General features: G+C 45.2%; 1 protein-coding gene across 1 annotated transcript; it reads right to left on the bottom strand.

Annotated features, from left to right (window-relative positions):
* Positions 1 to 880: 880 nt before the first annotated feature.
* Positions 881 to 15,334, bottom strand: LOC116678722 (ankyrin repeat and protein kinase domain-containing protein 1). Its single transcript, XM_032508470.1, has 11 exons — positions 15,295 to 15,334; positions 14,771 to 14,997; positions 12,559 to 12,704; positions 12,170 to 12,219; positions 11,041 to 11,193; positions 10,854 to 10,936; positions 4,972 to 4,998; positions 2,855 to 2,977; positions 1,949 to 1,974; positions 1,104 to 1,224; positions 881 to 955 (listed from the first exon to the last, which is right to left on the bottom strand). Exons 1-11 carry the CDS (start codon positions 15,332 to 15,334, stop codon positions 881 to 883), a joined length of 1,071 nt encoding a protein of 356 aa, XP_032364361.1.
* Between the last annotated feature and the right edge of the window lie 4,011 nt (positions 15,335 to 19,345).

The following is a 19,345-nucleotide window of genomic DNA, read 5'->3' as shown; positions in this document are numbered from 1 at the left end:
TCCGCTGTGTTTTGACAGGCAGAGGATCCCAGAGCCTCCCTATCAATATTAAAAGCACCAGAAACTGCGCAGCAGTGGTGGGTTTGATCATCCTGCACATACGGGGTGGAAACGTATCGCTTAACGGTTTGGGGAAGAGAAACGTCAAATAAAACAGGCGCGTGATCAGAGAAGACAGCTTCGTGTACGTCTACATTACAAATTACACCATGGAAAAGTTTGAGACCATGATTTATTCATTCACATTCACAGGATTGTGGTCAACTTTTAAAAACAGACATCTCCCTCGCTAAAATCATGGATTTAAACAGTTATAAAAAACATTCAGTTCATTAGAAAAGTCCAGGTCGGTTAGCCCATGCTGAGAAATAGAACAATTTTTGGACTGGAACCCCATCATGGTTTCCCCCCTGGGGCAGGAATTTTTATACACATCCCGATCAGTGCCAGTAAACGGTCCTGGAGGCACCGAACGGAGTCTTCTGTCTATAACCGAACAAATCTTCGATCCGCCTTGTGCCTCTTCGGACCGATTTGTAAGTCCAAAGACACTTTGAGGGACGGGTCGGACAAGTGACATACTGGTAAAAGTGACCGAGAGACTTCTCGGTTTGCAGTGATTAAATCACCCTTTATTAGGATTGGTGCGTCTGGTGCAATCCCCCGTAGCCGCTTACAGATCTAGTCCTGGCTAGTGGCCATATCGGCATTAGCCTTCAGGTAAACGAACACAAGTCAAATAATTGGGGGAATTCCCTTAGAAGATAAAAAGGACGTAAGGATACAGAGAGGAGTTCAATGTCCGTCTGTATCTAACCACAGTAACTCTCTGACAACCCATTTACATACTGACCCAGACCCCCAAGAAGTGACATACCGGTCACTGCGGGGTCACTGTCCTAGCGGTAGGGAACTCCGAAGCCTCGATCTCCAGATCAGACTGAATGTTGTGTTCCTTGAAGTGAAGGCGAGAAGACAGGCACTACTACACTCCCCCAGGAACTTGGGACGTTAGCGAGGATGACTGTGGGACGGAGAATCCGCCTGTGGTCCCTGTCTCTTAAGCCTTTGGCACACACCGCCTCGTCTCCATCTTTTCTAACTGTCGGCTTCATCTGGGGCTCCCTGTTCACTGTGCAGAGGTCCGGGAACGGAGGATCTCTGGGGTGGAAACTGGAAGAATCCACGGTGCACCGGTGCTGTGCTAAAGCAGAAGAAACTCGACTATACGGAGAGATTCTCCCGTATAGAGAAAAGGAGCCTGTCAAATTCAGGGGAGTCAACATGTGGCCTCCATTCATATGCCGATCAGTCCAATAATGGTAGTAAAACAATAACAGACGGACAGGTTAAGAACCACGTTAGAAGCTGGTGAAATAAACACGTACAGTAGTTTAAAACCAAATGACACCACAGTTACTCTCCACTGCTGCTGCGTGTCGCCATGCATGTTGCCACAATCAGCACCATACCTAAGATCTATGCAACAATTAACAATATCCAAAATCAAAACGATTTTAGTCTATCACAATAGATATAATATCGATATATTGTCCAGCTCTACCCAAAACACAGCGGCAGTTTAAATGTAAATGGACTGTTCTTATATATCTTTCTGGTCTTAACGACTGCTCAAAGCTCTTCTTCGTAGTACAGGAACCATTCACCATCACACACAGTGGCTAAGGCTGCCGCACAAGGTCCTCAGATACACACACCTGCTCATCAGATACACACACACCTGCTCATCAGATACACACACACCTGCTCATCAATACACACATTTACAACACTATGGCGCAGCCACAGCCGCCTCATTAATCAGACACATCTGAAGGATTAGTGTTTGTGTGTTGATCATTTATATCAAGTTTGATGATGGATGTAGTCAGTAATGTTCTACTGAATAAAACCATCAGCTGTGTATTTAGGGAGAACTAACACTTACATATCATCAGATGCCATCTCTGCGCTCTGGCGGAAGAAACACAGTCAGAATGAGTTTTCTATCCAACATGAGTCCTAACTGCTGTTAGACATGATGCAGAGTCCTCAGTTTGTCAGAGAGAGAAACTCATCTTGGTTAATGGCCACGTTATCTAAGAGGAACGGGAAGATAATGTAGAAATAAGAGAGACATCACTGATCTGCTCTGGTTTCATTAATGTCCTCCCACATGATGATAAACTATGTGAACTATGCACGGAGACATTCATTGCTCATCACATTTCACATTACAGTAATCTGAAACATCACGGGGTGCCTGGCAACAGCAGTAAACCCGTTCATTCACATGGGGAAAATACTTTTAAGTTGACCTGATGATGGCGCTAGACAGAAAGTCAGAATTACTACAATCCATCACATGGAGAACATTAGTCTGAACCACATTTTGGCGATTAGTGTTGCTGCAGTAGCAAGTTGACATACAGTACATGACAACAAAGACATTGATTAAAAACCGGATCAGACCAAATGGGTAAAGGAATACCACAATACTAAAAGTTTAGGTTCCAGTGTGCCTTATGTGCTGATGTTACCTATTCTTTACAGAGTTAAGCTGGCAGCATCTTAAATTCTGCATGCAGGGGGTGAGAACTATCAGACATGATGGATTCTGCCTTTTAAGACATGTCTATTGTACAGATCAGTTGGTTTCATCTGCTGAATCCCAGTGTTTTGCTGCTTTACCATTGCTAATGTGTTTTTCTGTTTAAAAAAGAGAAGCATACCAGCAAATACATAAAGTAAAGACGGACTCAAAAGATTGTAAAAAAAAACTTCACCAAGGATCTGTCCACTTGAAACTCAGCTAGCTTTCTCAGACAGAGGAGACGTTGCTGAATTTTTTTACCAGCATGTCTGTGTTCAGTTCAAAGGTCAACTTGTTACCAATGATGAAGCTGTTTTTACTTAAAGCTAAAAGTGTAAACCTGCTGGTGATGCCAGAGGAACAGTCAGAGGATGGATGGATCCTCTGGAGAATAAACGTCAGAACGAGATATGATTTTAACACATTTAGTAGTTGTTGAGGTATTTGAGACTGGAACAAAGCGGTGGACCGATATAACTATCTCTAGAGCCATGCTGCTAACAGGACTACAATATGAATGATAGTTTTATGATTCCAAAACTCTGTGTGTGTTTCCTAACTCAGGCCTATTCCCTCCTCTGAACAGAAACAAGAAGTTCTTCAGCTGAAGGACAAGAACTAGAGGCCCCTGCAGAGTTTGAGCTCTTGTTGGATGTCCATACCTGACAGCGTTCACAGCAAACAGCTTCAATCTTCTCAGGATCTGTTGGATCCCCTCCACTAGAAGATAAGAAGTCATATTGTATTAATCCAAGGAGGATAAATTACATTTTTAACTCTGTTATTTTAAACATTACACACAGGCTGGCCGAGTTCACACACATGCAAACAGGACATAATTATTGGACTAATGTTTTGAAGCCTTGAGTTTGACAATTTAAACCGTTGCCGTCTTGGTCCTGTCTGTACGTCAGAACAGATAATATCATGTTCTACACCTAACTTAGGCTAAAGTCAACGTGAACAGCTGTTCATATAGTAAATAAAACAAATATATCCCCTGCATTTTACATGTGTTCCATTGTTCCTGTAAATGAGAGAAACAGCTGATTGAAGTTATGCAAATAGATCAATCACAGCTGATTCCCATCTAGGAAACACACTCAGCTGTTGAGGTTCTTTCAATCGCATGACCATGATCTTCCGTTTTTATACTTACCGTATGTTACAGTATGTTAGTGTTGTACTTGAGAGCAAAGATAACCAAAGTCAAATTCCTGGTTTGTTGACGCAAACCGGATTCTCCATCCATCTTCCTCTGCTTATCGGTTGTGGGGGGAGCAACTCCAGCAAATGATCCCAAACTTCCCTTTCCTGAGCCACATCAACCAGCTCAGACTGGGGGATCTCGAGGTGTTCCCAGGCCAGGTTGGAGATATAATCCTCCACCTAGTCCTGGGTCTTCCCAGAGGCCTCCTCCCAGCTGGACGTGCCTGGAACACCTCCCTGGGAGGCCCCAGGAGGCATCCTTACCAGATGCCCGAACCACCTCAACTGGCTCCTTTCGACTTCGAGCTCCTCTCGGATGACTGAGCTTCTCACCCAATCTCTAAAGGTGACGCTAGCCCCCCTCCTGAGGAAACCCATTTCAGCCGCATGTACCCTGGATCTGATTCTTTTGGTCATGACCCAGCCTTCATGACCATAGGTGAAGGTAGGAACGAAAACTGACCGGTAGATCGAGAGCTTTGCCTTCTGGTTCAGCTCCCTTTTCGTCACAACAGTATGATAAATAGAATGTAATACCGCACCGGCTGCTTTGATTCTCCGACCAATTTCACGCTCCATGGTCTCTTCACTTGCGAATAATGCCCAAGGGTATTTAACGCTCTGGGCCCTGAGGCCATTTTTACAGTTTAATTTCCATCTGGATTTATTTTATAAAAAAGCTTGTAAAACATCAACCCTGTTGTCTACAGTCAAGATATGAACATCATTTTTTTCAGGACAAACTGGGTTATTAGATTTTTGGGTTGCAGTGAGGTCACTTGCATGTTAAAAATGGTTGTAGGGCCTTAAAGATGAATAAATAAAATAAATAATAAATGAATCTTCCAGATATGTATTGATATCACAGACATATAAGTAAAACCTCTAAAACACTTCTCATATGTCTTGGGAGTCACACTGTGAAGAAATAATCAATACAACTTATACAGTTGACAAAATACATGCATTTTTTCCAAAAAAGTCCAGACGTTTTGCTCTCATGACATTTACTTATGCCAATAATAACATAATAATGTCATATTTATTGATATTACACCCACAGCAATGCTACACAAGCAAATATGTGTCTAAATATTGCATCATTTTGCCTTCCATAGAGTCTATAGGCATTTTTGTCCCCTCTGGTTTTCCATACAAGAGGGGTGCTTTATCTCCCATATATGGGCATGCACTTCCTGAAAAATACACAGGCAGACAGAGAGAGAGACGGAAGAGCGATAAGCGGCAGAAAATGAGCCAAAACGCGATGAATTATGGATATAATCGAGGCGGCCTATAGAGATGAGGTCCTGAAACTTAGTGAGTGGTGTGCATCAAACAACCTGGCACTAAACATCAACAAGACCAAGGAACTCATCCTGGACTTCAGGCGGAACAAAGCCGCCCCTGCCCCCCTGTACGTCAACGGTGGATGTGTAGAGCGAGTGGAGTCCTTCAAATTCCTCGGCATTCACATCTCTGCAGACCTCTCCTGGTCGGCCAATACCACAGCTTTGGTCAAGAAGGCCCAGCAGCGGCTACACTTCCTGAGGGTCCTCAGGAAGGAACAACTAAGAACTCAGCTGCTGGTGACCTTCTACCGCTCCACCATCGAGAGCCTGGTGACCTGTGCTGTGACAGTGTGGCACTCCCCTGAACGGAGGCCGACAGGAAGCGACTGCAGAGGGTGACAAACACTGCACAAAAAATAATTGGCTGCCCTCTGCCCTCTTTGACTGCCATCTACAACTCCCGTTGCCTCAGTAGGGCCAGAAACATCCTGAGGGACACCACCCACCCCGGCTCCCATCTCTTTAACCTGTTGCCCTCAGGCAGGCGCTTCAGGTCAATACGGGCCAGAACAAATAGACTCAGGGATAGCTTTTTTCCCAAAGCTGTCACCATACTCAACCTACACTCAGACTTGCACTAATGTTTTGTATATTTATGTATGTGTTATTAATGTGTGCACTTTTAGAGAGTTGCTCTCCAAATTTCATTGTACTGGTACAATGACAATAAAGGCTTTCAATTCAATTTCAATTCAATATAAAGTGGATCAATCTTGGATATAACAGTATGGATTTAAAGCCCAAAGAGGCAGAAGTTCCAGGCTGGATAGAAAATCCCCTGTAGAGGCTAGAAAGATGCGGAAAAGACCGTCGTAAAGCCGAAAACGTCAGGATTCAAACGAAACCAAAGGTGAGTAAATCGCTTGTATGGTTCAAAAGTTATTAAACTATGAATCAGAGGTACGTTTTTACTCGTGGGCGAGTGTTAAAATCGCCAAACGCCAGATGATTAATCACTAAACTTAGTGTCAGACAGGTTCAAAGGTCTGGACCAAGGCAACAGTATTCTATAAATACAGACCTGCAGCCTCAGCAACTGGATTCCTCTGAACCGTATTCCTGCTGCCATGCCTTTTCCTTCCTTTTGCGTCTGGAAAGAGAAAGAGACAGTTACACAATGATAAAAACCATGGGCCTCAGTCACTGATATCTTCCTAAGTTTTCTCTGAATATCCATCCATCCATCTTCATCTGCTGATTCTGATTCTGATTCTGATTATCCGGTATCGGGTCGCGGGGGCAGCAGCTCCAGTAGGGGACCCCAAACTTCCCTTTCCCGAGCCACATCAACCAGCTCCGACTGGGGGATCCCGAGGCGTTCCCAGGCTAGGTTGGAGATATAATCTCTCCACCTAGTCCTGGGTCTTCCCCGAGGTCTCCTCCCAGCTGGACGTGCCTGGAACACCTCCCTAGGGAGGCGCCCTGGAGGCATCCTTACCAGATGCCCGAACCACCTCAACTGGCTCCTTTTGACGCGAAGGAGCAGCGGCTCCACTCCGAGCTCCTCTCGGATGACTGAGCTTCTCACCCTATCTCTAAGGGAGACGCCAGCCAACCTCCTGAGGAAACCCATTTCGGCCGCTTGTACCCTGGATCTCGTTCTTTCGGTCATGACCCAGCCTTCATGACCATAGGTGAGGGTAGGAACGACAATTGCCCGGTAGTTAGAGAGCTTTGCCTTCTGGCTCAGCTCTCTTTCGTCACAACGGTGCGATAAACGGAATGTAATACCGCACCAGCTGCTCCGATTCTCCGACCAATCTCACGCTCCATGGTCCCCTTACTCGCGAACAAGACCCCAAGGTACTTAAACTCCTTCACTTGGGGTAAGGACTCACTCCCTACCCGAGAAAGCACTCCATCGGTTTCCTGCTGAGAACCATGGCCTCAGATTTAGAGGTGCTGATCCTCATCCCAGCCGCTTTGCACTCGGCTGCGAACCGATCCAGTGAGTGCTGAAGGTCACAGACCGATGATCCCATCAGGACCACATCATCTGCAAAAAGCAGCGATGAGATCCTGAGCCCACCGAACTGCAACCCCTCCCCGCCCCCACTACGCCTCGATATCCTGTCCATAAATATTATAAACAGGATTGGTGACAAAGCGCAGCCCTGGCGGAGGCCAACCCTCACCTGGTACGAGTCCGACTTACTGCCGAGAACCCGGACACAGCTCTCGCTTTGGTCATACAGAGATTGGATGGCCCTGAGAAGGAACCCCCTCACCCCATACTCCCGCAGCACCTCCCACAATTTCTCCCGGGGGACCCGTCATACGCCTTCTCCAGATCCACAAAACACATGTAGACTGGTTGGCATACTCACAGGCCCCCTCCAAGATCCTTGCGAGAATGAAGATCTGGTCCGTTGTTCCACGGCCAGGACGGAATCCGCATTGTTCCTCTTCAATCCGAGGTTCGACTATCGGCCGAACCCTCCTTTCCCCACGGAGGCTGAGAAGTGTGATACCCCTGTAGTTGGCACACACCCTCTGGGCCCCCTTTTTGAAGAGGGGAACCACCACCCCGGTCTGCCACTCCTTAGGCACCGTCCCAGACTTCCACGCAATGTTGAAGAGGCGTGTCAACCAAGACAGCCCCTCCACACCCAGAGCTTTCAGCCTTTCTGGGCGGATCTCATCAATCCCGGGGCTTTGCCGCTGTGGAGTTGTTTGACTACCTCAGCGACTTCTACCAGGGAAATTGACGACAATCCCCCATCATCCTCTAGCTCTGCCTCTACCACAGAGGGTGTGTCAGCTGGATTTAGGAGTTCCTCAAAGTGCTCCTTCCACCGTTCTATTACTTCCCCATTTGAGGTCAACAACGTCCCATCCTTACTGTATACAGCTTGGATGAGTCCTCGCTTCCCCCTCCTGAGGTGGCGAATGGTTTTCCAGAAGCACCTTGATGCCGACCGAAAGTCCTTCTCCTGTCTTCTCCGAACTTCTCCCACACCCGCTGCTTTGCCTCTGTCACGGCAGAGGCTGCCGCCCTTCAGGCCCGTCGGTACCTTGCAACTGCCTCCGAGTCCTCCGGGATAACATATCCCGGAAAGACTCCTTCTTCAGTCGGACGGCTTCCCTGACCCTCGGTGTCCACCAGGGTGTTCGTGGGTTACCGCCCCTTGAGGCACCTAAGACCCTAAGACCACAGCTCGCCGCCGCAGCTTCAGCAATGGAAACTTTGAACATTGTCCACTCAGGCTCAATGCCCCCAGCCTCCACAGGGATGCCCGAAAAGCTCCGCCGGAGGTGTGAATTGAAAGTCCGTCGGACAGGGGCCTCTTCCAGACGTTCCCAATTTACCCGCACTACGCGTTTGGGCTTACCAGGTCTGTCTAGAGTCCTCCCCCATCCCCTGACCCAACTCACCACCAGATGGTGATCAGTTGACAGCTCTGCCTCTCTCTTCACCCGAGTGTCCAAAACATACGGCCTCAGATCAGATGAAACGATTATAAAATCGATCATTGACCTTTGGCCTAGGGTGCTCTGGTACCACGTACACTTATGAGCATCCCTATGTTCGAACATGGTGTTTGTTATGGACAATCCATGACTAGCACAGAAGTCCAACAACAGACAACCACTCTGGTTCAGATCAGGGAGGCCGTTCCTCCCAATCACGCCTCTCCAAGTATCTCCGTCATCACCCACGTGTGCGTTGAAGTCCCCCAGCACGAGCCATCCATTTGTGGATAATGGCTCTCACTGTGGTTCGCTGGATTCCCAAAGCTTTGGAAATGGCTTTATAACCCTTTCCAGACTGATAGATCTCAATTACTTTCTTTCTCAATTGTTCCTGAATTTCTTTGGGTCTCGGCATGATGTGTAGCTTTTAAGGATCTTCTGGTGGACCTTTGTAACCCCTCTGTGGGTAATTACTAGTGGTAGTGATCTATGCTCTATGGACCAGAATTGTTCTACTAGATTACTGGAGCAGAAGAGTTAATATTACAACATGAATGAATACAATGGTTGCTCAAATCTCTGTCTCCACAACACATCTTGATAATCCCCAAGACTTTTGGGACAACATTCTGTGGACCGATGAGACAAAAGTGGAACTCTTTGGAAGGTGTGTGTCCAAGTATATCTGGCGTAGAAGGAACACTGCATTTCATAAAGAACATTATACCAAAAGTAAATATGGCGGTGGTAGTGTGATGGTCTGGGGCTGTTTTGCTGCTTCAGGACCTGGAAGACTTGCCGTGATAAAAGGAACTATGAATTCTGCTGTCTACCAAGAGATCCTGAAGGAGAATGTCCGACCATCTGTTTGTGTACTCAAGCTGAAACGAACTTGGGTTCTGCAGCAGGACAATGATCTTAAACACACCAGCAAGTCCACCACCGAATGGCTGAAGAAAAACAAAATGACTTTGGAGTGGCCTAGCCAAAGTCCTGACCTGAATCCTACTGAGATGTTGTGGTATGACCTTAAAAAGGCCGTTCATGCTCGAAAACCCTCTAATGTAACTGAATTAGGACAATTCTGCAAAGATGAGTGGCCAAAATTCCTCCAGGATGCTGTAAAAGCCTCATTGCATGTTATCGCAAACGCTTGGTTGCAGTTGTTGCTGCTAAGGGTGGCCCAACCAGTTATTAGGTTTAGGGGGCAATCACTTTTTCACACAGGGCCATGATGGTTAGGATTTTTTTTCACCTTTAATAATAAACACCTTCATTTACAAATTGCATTTTGTGTTTACTTGTGTTGTCCTTGACTATTGTTTAAATTGGTTTGATGTTCCTAAACACTTAAGTGTGACAAACATGCAAAGGAACAGGAAATGAGGAAGGTGGCAAACACTTTTTCACACCACTGTATTCTTAAGGTGACAGTAGGCTGACTTTGTAATTGTCTTAATGTGGCTGTTAAAATTCAGGTCTGAGTCAATGAATACACCAAGATTTCTGGCTTTGTCTGTTGTTTTTAAAATTGTTGTTTGAAGCTGAGCGCAGACTTTTAATCGTTCCTCTTTTGCTCCAAAAACAACCACCTCAGTTTTTCCTTCATTTAATTTCAGAAAGTTCTGGCACATCCAGTCGTTAATTTGTTCGATGCACTTAGTCAGTTTTTGTACTGGACTATAGTCCCCTGGCGAAAAGGTTATGTAAATTTGTGTGTCGTCCACATAACTATGGTAACTTATTTTGTTGTTCTCCATAATCTGGGCCAGTGGGAGCATATAGATGTTAAACAGAAGAGGCCCCAGAATGGAGCCTTGCGGAACTCCGCACGTCATATTTGTACGCTCAGATGCATAATTACCTATTGACACAAAGTAATCCCTATTCTTTAGGTAGGATTCAACCAGTTTAGTTTGTAAATTGCAGTGTTTTCTTTGCATAGCATGATTTAATTTTTCAACAAATTATCAGAAATACATTACGGTACAATATTATAATTGTAAATGACTTCACAATTAAATAAAATGCAGTAACCATTATTTGAAGCAAATTGTCATTACTCACATGTGTGTAAGAGTGCTCTTGAGTGTTCGTAGATTTTGTTCTTAGCAAATCCAAGATAAGAAAACATTAGTGAATGTCAGACTCTACGTAAAAAGTGCGTAAGTGGGGTTCATGAACACATTTCTCTGTAAGACCGGTTGGTTGTGTTGCTGCATTTTGTCTAAATATTAAACTGTCTCAGCGGGACTTGAGTGTTAATGAAGAGATTTGTTCCTCACCAGTTTCTCCAGCACTTCATAGACAGCTTTGTTGAGTTCATCTTTGTGCATCTGGAACAGTTGTTCTGTCTCAGTTGTACACTCTGTTGTACACAACATAGAGTAAGACTAACGTTAGAGCCCGGCATCACCAGCTGTTTTCTGTGTTAATTCACTGAATCAGAGGTGAATGACGTAGTTTTCTCACCAAGGGCTGTGGGCCTTCGTTCAGGTTCCTGATCCCAGCATCTCTTCATGAGTCTTTTCAGCTCCGTCAAACCAGCAGCATCGCCCGTGACATCATCCAGCAGTGGGCGGTCTCCTTCTGGGATGCGTAACGCTATTATTTCGGGTCTTGCGTCTACATTGGAGAAGAATTAAAAAGGCTGTCAGAGTGGTCTTGAGGTTAAGAGACCGTGTTAATACCTGAATAGACGGTCTAGACTGATGCTTATGTAAAGGTTCAGGTTCAATCTGCTAAATGGGACAACTCTGCCACTTGTAACAGTTCCACATTTAACTGTTCAATTAATAGTTTCAGAAATAATCACAAACAAAATAACTGTCTCTTTTAGTCAAATGTATTTATCACTTTTTCAAACCCATGACACGTCTTTTGTTTTATCAATGTCATGTGACCCAGATAATGTAACAACATGAGTACAGAGTCTATGAAGTAAACCGAGCCTCTTTCTAATCATAAAAAACATTGTATTTTGTTCTTAAATTAACATAAAATTGATAATTACAGTAAACAGTCATGGACCTTATCAACTTAGCTCATGTCAGCAATTAACAGCAGTTAAATAACAGAATACGTAAAAGAACTGCATTTAGATAAGGCCTAGCATTGAGTAACAATAGCACATGGCATGCTTTCCTAAAGATCTGTTTGGACATATATGAAATTTAAAGCGCTGCAATTATTCATTTCATATATTACTGGCAGCACCACAGTGACGTCTGCTGTAAGGCAGACATCACTGTGGTGCCGTTCCTGCACCACATGTAGATTAGGTTAGATAATACTTGGATTGGATTGGATTCCAGAGCCCAAGCCGCCATCCAGCCGTCCAAAGCTCGACCAATTTGACAAATTCATAAATTGTTTTTTGATCTTGATATCGGCCATTTTCACATTATATCAACATTTGCAGCATCCCGAGCCTTTTGGTTACTAGGAAAACTCAGCCCAGAGTAGTTTCATTCTCCCCAAAAGTATTTTTATACCAAGTATACCAATTATAAAAGACATTGCAATTATCGTTGCAATGTTTAAATGAAGCTCTCGCAAAATCAGGAAAAATCTAAAAACAAAGAAAAAAACAGTCACTTACGCTCATATGGTTGTTTCCCTGTGGCAATGGACCAAAGGAGGATCCCGTAACTGAAAGACAGAGAGAGTTTCATGTCAGGATTATTATCCATATCATAACAATCACACCCTGGTTGGTCGCTGGCTGGATTGTTGTCATCTGATAATTAATGCTCATGTGAGAACGAGATATTTAATGTCATATAGGAAATCTGTGCATGAAGTCCTATTAGTATCCCTCCACCTGAAAACAGTTCCTCTCCTGTTAAAGGACTAAGCGACTGATATTTTGACTTCCTGTCAATACTGAACATGTGTTAGCATGGCAGCTGGAGTGATCCCATCTCCAGTTATTATTTATTATATGATAATAAAACAGTTTTATTTGAGTGCTGGTTGATGCTCTCATACCTGTAGATATCAAAGGTTCTTTTAGGTTTGTACGATACTGTAAAAGCCTCTGGTGGCATGTATGATAGCGTCCCTCCTACTGGTCCACTGTCCTTGGAAACCTGCGTGACGCTGCAGGAAATCCGGGCAAGGCCAAAATCTGTAAGCTGCAGAGAGAATTAGCAAAGAGAGGAAGGAGACAGAAGAGGTTCTTCATTTGAACGGGTGTGCAGAAGACAGACATGAAACCAGCTCTGAACATGAAGGAGTCTTAATGAATGTTCATGACTCTTGTAATTAAGCTTTAATGTTTAACATTTTGATATTAATGAACGTCCATTATATTCAAGCCATTGCCAAATGATTACTAGAAAGCTAATTAAGACCATCAGCTCCACACAACTCTCTCTGTGGGTTGGTTTCCACATTGGTCTTCATGAGACTGTTGGGGTTAGACAAAGATCTTGACAAACAGGTAGTGGGGGTAAACTGGGAACGTCTGAGAAGGCCCCTGTTTGAGAGATCTTTAAGTCACACCTCCGGCGGACCTTTCTGGCTTCCCTGAAGGTCGAGGGCATTGAACCTAAGTGGGCAATGTTCAAAGCTTCCATTGCTGAAGCTGCAGCGGGGAGCTTTGGTCTCAAGGTCTTAGGATTCTCAGATTGAAGAGAAACAATGCAGATTCTGTCCTGGTGGTGGAACAATGGACCAGATTTTTATTCTTGCAAGGATGCTGGTAGTTTGCCAATTCGGTCTACATGTGTTTTGTGGATTTGGAGAAGACCTATGACCTGGTCTCTCAGGAGATACTTTGGGAGGTACTGCAGGAGTATAGGGTGGGGGCTATCCAATCCATGTATATCCAAAGCGTGTGCTGTGTCTGAGCGGCTCAGTAGTAAGTCGACTCGTTCCAGGTGAGGGTCGGCCATCAACAGGCTTGCTCCTTTTCATCAATCCCATTTGCCATATTCAAGGAAGGATATCAAGATGTAGTCGGGGTGGGGAGGGGTTGCAGTTAGGTGAGCTGGAGAGCGCCGTTTTTGCAGAAAATATGCTCTTGATGACATCGGTCTGTGACCTCCAGCACTCAGTGGATCTGCGCCCCTGGAACTATGTCGAGCACACAAGATTCACACTCCCAGTGCATCAATTAGGGACACTTGGTTTGTTCATGTGGCGGTTGTCAACACAAATAATCTTCTTTAGCATCAGGGCTTTTGGACGCTTTCAGTCGGGACTGATTTGGCCTTACATTGAAAAAAAAAAAGAATGTTTCAGTGATATGCAGGACAAAAACAGAACATGAACCCCAGTCTTCTTGGTGAAAGTCCTGTTTTTTTTACCCCTCCAGGACAACAGTATGTGTCCCTGCAGAAGTGGACTTTGCCATACCTGGTGACTGGTTTGTGACTATTTTTGACTGGTGAGATGGAAATGCCAACAGCTACAGTGAGTTGTAAAAAATTATTTTTTAGCAAACTGTGTACACAAACAATGTTCACAATGCTGGAGTTCATGTGTAAAGACCCTGGTGATGCTGAGTCCATGTGTAGAGACCCTGTGATGCTGAGTCCATGTGTAGAGACCCTGGTGATGCTGAGTCCATGTGTAGAGACCCTGGTGATGCTGAGTTCATGTGTAGAGACCCTGGCGATGCTGAGTCCATGTGTAGAGACCCTGGCGATGCTGAGTCCATGTGTAGAGACCCTGGCGATGCTGAGTCCATGTGTAGAGACCCTGGTGATGCTGAGTTCATGTGTAGAGACCCTGGCGATGCTGAGTTCATGTGTAGAGACCCTGGCGATGCTGAGTCCATGTGTAGAGACCCTGGTGATGCTGAGTTCATGTGTAGAGACCCTGGTGATGCTGAGTCCATGTGTAGAGACCCTGGTGATGCTGAGTCCATGTGTAGAGACCCTGGTGATACTTGGAGCAACGTCTCATGTTGTTGTTATCATAGTAGCGCCCCTAGCTCTCCCATTAAAAAGGCCATTTGACCCAAAAACGAGAATACGGTCCATCTTAAAAGTGTTTCCATCGCCAATATTTACTACTGCATATTATCAAGCTGCAACATGTAAGGGAAACCCATGTCTGTATCTTTTAGGTTCCCAATATGTTTTTCAGGCTCCATTTAATCTCCAGACTAAATGGAGCCTGAAAACTGTGCAAACTATTGTAAAAGTATAAAGTAAACACGAGGCCTGGCCTCCCCTCAAAGCCTGGGACTCACCTTGGCATTGAGAGCGTCGTCCAGCAGCACGTTTTGGGGCTTCAGGTCCTGGTGGAGTACGGGTCGGGGCAGAGTGTGGAGGAAGTTTATACCCAGAGCCACTTGGTGAGCCAGTCTGAAGACCAGCGGCCAGGGTGGAGTTCCCCTCAATGCTTCCTGTGAGATGTTTTCAGATCCACAAAGTGGATAAAAGTGGAGATAGTGGAGACAGTCAGCTACACCCACACCTACACCACCATTCAAAGGTTTGGAATAAATATGATGTTATATTTATGTTTTTCTTCTTATCTTTAATAATGAGATTTTAACATAAATGGGATAACTCAGAGAAGTATATTACATATTTATTTATTCTATACTTTTGTAATGTTAATGCAAGACTTTTACTTGTAGCATAAGTATTTTTTACATAGAGTATTCCTACTCTAAAAGACAAAGTAGTTGTTCCAGCCCTGGTCACCTGTAGGAGGCCAATGATCCTGTCTCCATGAGATCCATGACCACACCGAGCTGTCTTGACCCACCAGAGGGCGTCTGACCTTTGAAGATCCCTCGGACGGCCATGACATACAGGCTGCTTGGCTTGACGCATCACGCAGCAAAGACTCCTCGGTCCTGTGTGTGTGTGTGTGTGTGTGTGTGTGTGTGTGTGTGTGTGTGTGTGTGTGTGTGTGTGTGTGTGTGTGTGTGTGTGTGTGTGTGTGTTTGTTTGCATTATGAGTAATTCTCACAACTTTATGTAGTTATTAAACGGGAAGCTATTTACCCCTTACCCCACTGAAGCAGTTTTTAACCACGTCACAGCCCCACTGACGATGCCTGGCTTTGTAGATTTGTCCAAAACCCCCAGATCTCCTCCCAGTCCTTGAGGCTGGAGAACAAATTATTGGGTGGTTTATCACCAGGTCCAGTTTAGACTAGGGATCCTAGGATGTCCGATGCCTTGCACATGTACTTACTTGTAGTCATAAAATGACTCCGATACTACACACAATACCACCTCATAGCAACGTGACAATATCTTCTGTCAAGCAGGTATAAGTGCCCATATTCATTCAGGTTCATATTGTATGGTTTCATTTTAAAAACACCATATTGTTGTTGTACTGCACATTGCTGCGATCCTGTTTTCACATTGTCATAGGGTCTGGTCTGAAGGTCTGATCCTAAAAGGTCTGGATCCTAGAACCTCCCCATGGGCATGAACATGATCTGAACTGTATTTCAATCTGTTCTGTCTGCAGGGTGCAGTTTCTAGCACTACTCTGTACATCTCATTCAAAAACAGGTGTGACAAAAGCTCTCGGTGTCTCGTAACTATTATAGTTAGACACAAGTCTTTAACCCTTGTTCACTTTTGGGACCCTCTCGTATCCCTCGGATGAAATTGACCCAGGACTTATTTGGGGTTTTAAAAACAATTCTGAAACAAAATATTATTTCATATCTAGTACCAATATTGTCTTTATCTCTAAGAGAAACAATTGACAAAACAAGTTTAGGGAATGCATTCAGTCTCTACTAGAAGACAATTAAAAATGGAAGTGTGGTTCGTTCGACAAAGAGTTATAATTCATGTTAAAAATCCACTATGGAAAAAACATTAATGGTCATGTCCAGAATATCCATCCATCCATCTTCATCCGCTTATCCGGTATCGGGTCGTGGGGACAGCAGCTCAATCAGGGGACCCCAAACTTCCCTTCCCCAAGCCACATCAACCAGCTCCGACTGGGGGATCCCGAGATGTTCCTAGGCCAGGTTGGAGATATAATCTCTCCACCTAGTCCTGGGTCTTCCCCGAGGTCTCTTCCCAGCTGGACGTGCCTGGACCACCTCCCTAGGGAGGCCCCCAGGAGGCATCCTTACCAGATGGCCGAACCACCTCAACTGGCTCCTTTCAACGCGAAGGAGCAGCGGCTCTACTCCGAGCTCCTCTCGGATGACTGTGCTTCTCACCCTATCTCTAAGGGAGACACCAGCCCCCCTCCTGAGGAAACCCCTTTCGGCCGCTTGTACCCTGGATCTTGTTCTTTCGGCCATGACCCAGCCTTCATGACCATAGGTAAGGGTAGGAACAAACACTGACCGGTAGATCGAGAGCTTTGCCTTCTGGCTCAGCTCCCTTTTTGTCACAACGGTGCAATAAACTGAATGTAAAAGCACACCTGCTGCTCCGATTCTCCGACCAATCTCCTGCTCCATGGTCCCCGCACTCATCAACAAGACCCCAAGGTATTTAAACTCCTTCACTTGGGGTAAGGACTAATTCCCTACCTGAAGATGGCACTCCATCGGTTTCCTGCTGAGGACCATGGCCTCAGATTTAGAGGTGCTGATCCTCATCCCAGCCGCTTCACACTCGGCTGCCAACCGATCCAGTGAGTGCTGAAGGTCACAGACCGATGATGCCATCAGGACCACATCATCTGCAAAAAGCAGCGATGAGATCCTGAGCCCACCGAACTGCAACACCTCCCCACCCCTACTTCGCCTTGATATCCTGTCAATAAATATTCCAAACAAGATTGGTGACAAAGCGCAGCCCTGGCGGAGGCCAACCCTCACCTGGAGCGAGTCCGACTTACTGCCGAGAACCCGGACACAGCTCTCGCTTTGGTCGAGATTGTATAGCCTTAAGAAGGGACCCCCTCACCCCATACTCCCGCAGCACCTCCCACAGTATCTCCCGGGGGGACCCGCTCATACGGCTTCTCCAGATCCACAAAATACATGTAGATTGGTTGGGCATACTCCCAGGCTCCCTCCAGGATCCTTGCAAGAGTGAAGGTCTGATCCGTTGTTCCACGGCCAGGACGGAATCCACATTGTTCCTCTTCAATCCGAGGTTCGACAATCGGCCAAACCCTCCTTTCCAGCACCTTGGAGTAGACTTTACCAGGGAGGCTGAGAAGTGTGATACCCCTGTAATTCACACACACCCTCTGGTCCCCCTTTTTGAAGAGGGGAACCACCACCCCGGTCTGCCACTCCTTAGGCACTGTCCCAGACTTCCACACAATGTTGAAGGGGCGTGTCTACCAAGACAACCATGTAGCAACGCACCCGACCCCCGCGGTTCCTCCCACAGGAGGTGGGCCCATGGGATGTAGATAAGGGTGCTACAGAGCTTCTTCGGGCTCTGCCCGGCCGAATTCCGTGGCAAACCCGGCCACCAGGGGGTCAATGACGAGCTCTCCGTCTGGGCCTGGCTCCAGACGGGGGCCCTGGGCTTTCTCCATGCAGGGTCACTCCCTCTTTACCTCGCTTGTTCATAAGTTTTTTTTTAACCATTCTTTGTCTGGCCCCTCACCTGAGACCACTTTGCCGTGGGAGACCCTACCAGGAGCACACGTCTCCAGACAACACAGCCCTCAGGTTCATAGGGACACACAAAACACCACGAGAAGGTGATGGTTCCCGAAGAGGATATCCAGAATAATTTTCTGAATTGAGTCAGGAATACATGTTTATCACAGGAAATAAGGTAAGGCCAGAGCCGCGGGAACATATTTGGAATTGGGGGTGTTGATAAATTTACAGAGTTAAGTTTTCAGCCAAAGTCAGCCAGCAAACACCTAACTGCATCCATCACAATTTATTGAGCTGTATAGAGTTTCAATTCATTATAAATAGCATATCCAAGACAATAATTAGCCTGCTATACCTAGACTACTGACCCAGAAACACCAGAAAATAAAATAATAGATCGTTATTGCTATTCAACTTCATAAATTTCTTTCTTACCCATACCGTCAAGATGAAGACAAGCGCGCCGCTCTTGGAAAAATCAGCAGATTCATTCTAATCAAATAATGTGTTTATCTTTTACTTACCAAATTTCTAAATGTATTACATTTAATTTCTAATTAAAGTAATTAGGTTTATGTTAATAATCAATTTATTAAAAATAAATGTTTTCGTTTTGTTTTTTTAATTATGGTTTGTTCTTTTGCTAGGGGGTGCTGCAGCACCCTTTGCACCCCTAGTTCCCGCGGCCATGGGTGAGGCTTTTGATTTTCTGGTAGAAAAAAACAAAAGTATACTGTACCATTTTTTCTTGTAAAAATTTGAAATGGGTCAATTTGACCCGACTACCATACAAGGGTTAAATTTGGACAAAATCTTGTGAATTGCTGCTTGTGTCAAACCATCGTCCCTGCTGGGTCTTTAAATCCACATGGGTACTTAACATGCACGTGAATGACGTCATTGGACTTTACGTTCTTCATTCTTTCTAAACATCATTCAATATTTTGAGAAAGATTTCATTAAGAAAGTAGTTACAAGCAGTAAGTTGCCATGGACATGTACTCAGAAGTGGGTCAGGGTTGACATGCTCTACATTTTCCCCCGATGAGTGAGGTTGAGCTCAGATTGCGCATGAGAGCCTCTGGCAGTAATACATGCTAACCTGGTTCAGATCACGTCATTTAACACAAATTCTTACAAAAATAACAAATTCTACAGATTATTTCAAAATAGTATTTATGAATCATCTCATCAGCATGAAGAAACCTTCCAACTGTCCAGTTAAACAGAGACACATCCCAATGTGATCACCGTGATCTGATT

The sequence above is a fragment of the Etheostoma spectabile genome, unplaced genomic scaffold (genome assembly GCF_008692095.1).
Source record: "Etheostoma spectabile isolate EspeVRDwgs_2016 unplaced genomic scaffold, UIUC_Espe_1.0 scaffold00007887, whole genome shotgun sequence".
Lineage (NCBI taxonomy): Eukaryota > Metazoa > Chordata > Actinopteri > Perciformes > Percidae > Etheostoma > Etheostoma spectabile.
This window is presented reverse-complemented; position numbering and strand designations above follow the sequence as displayed.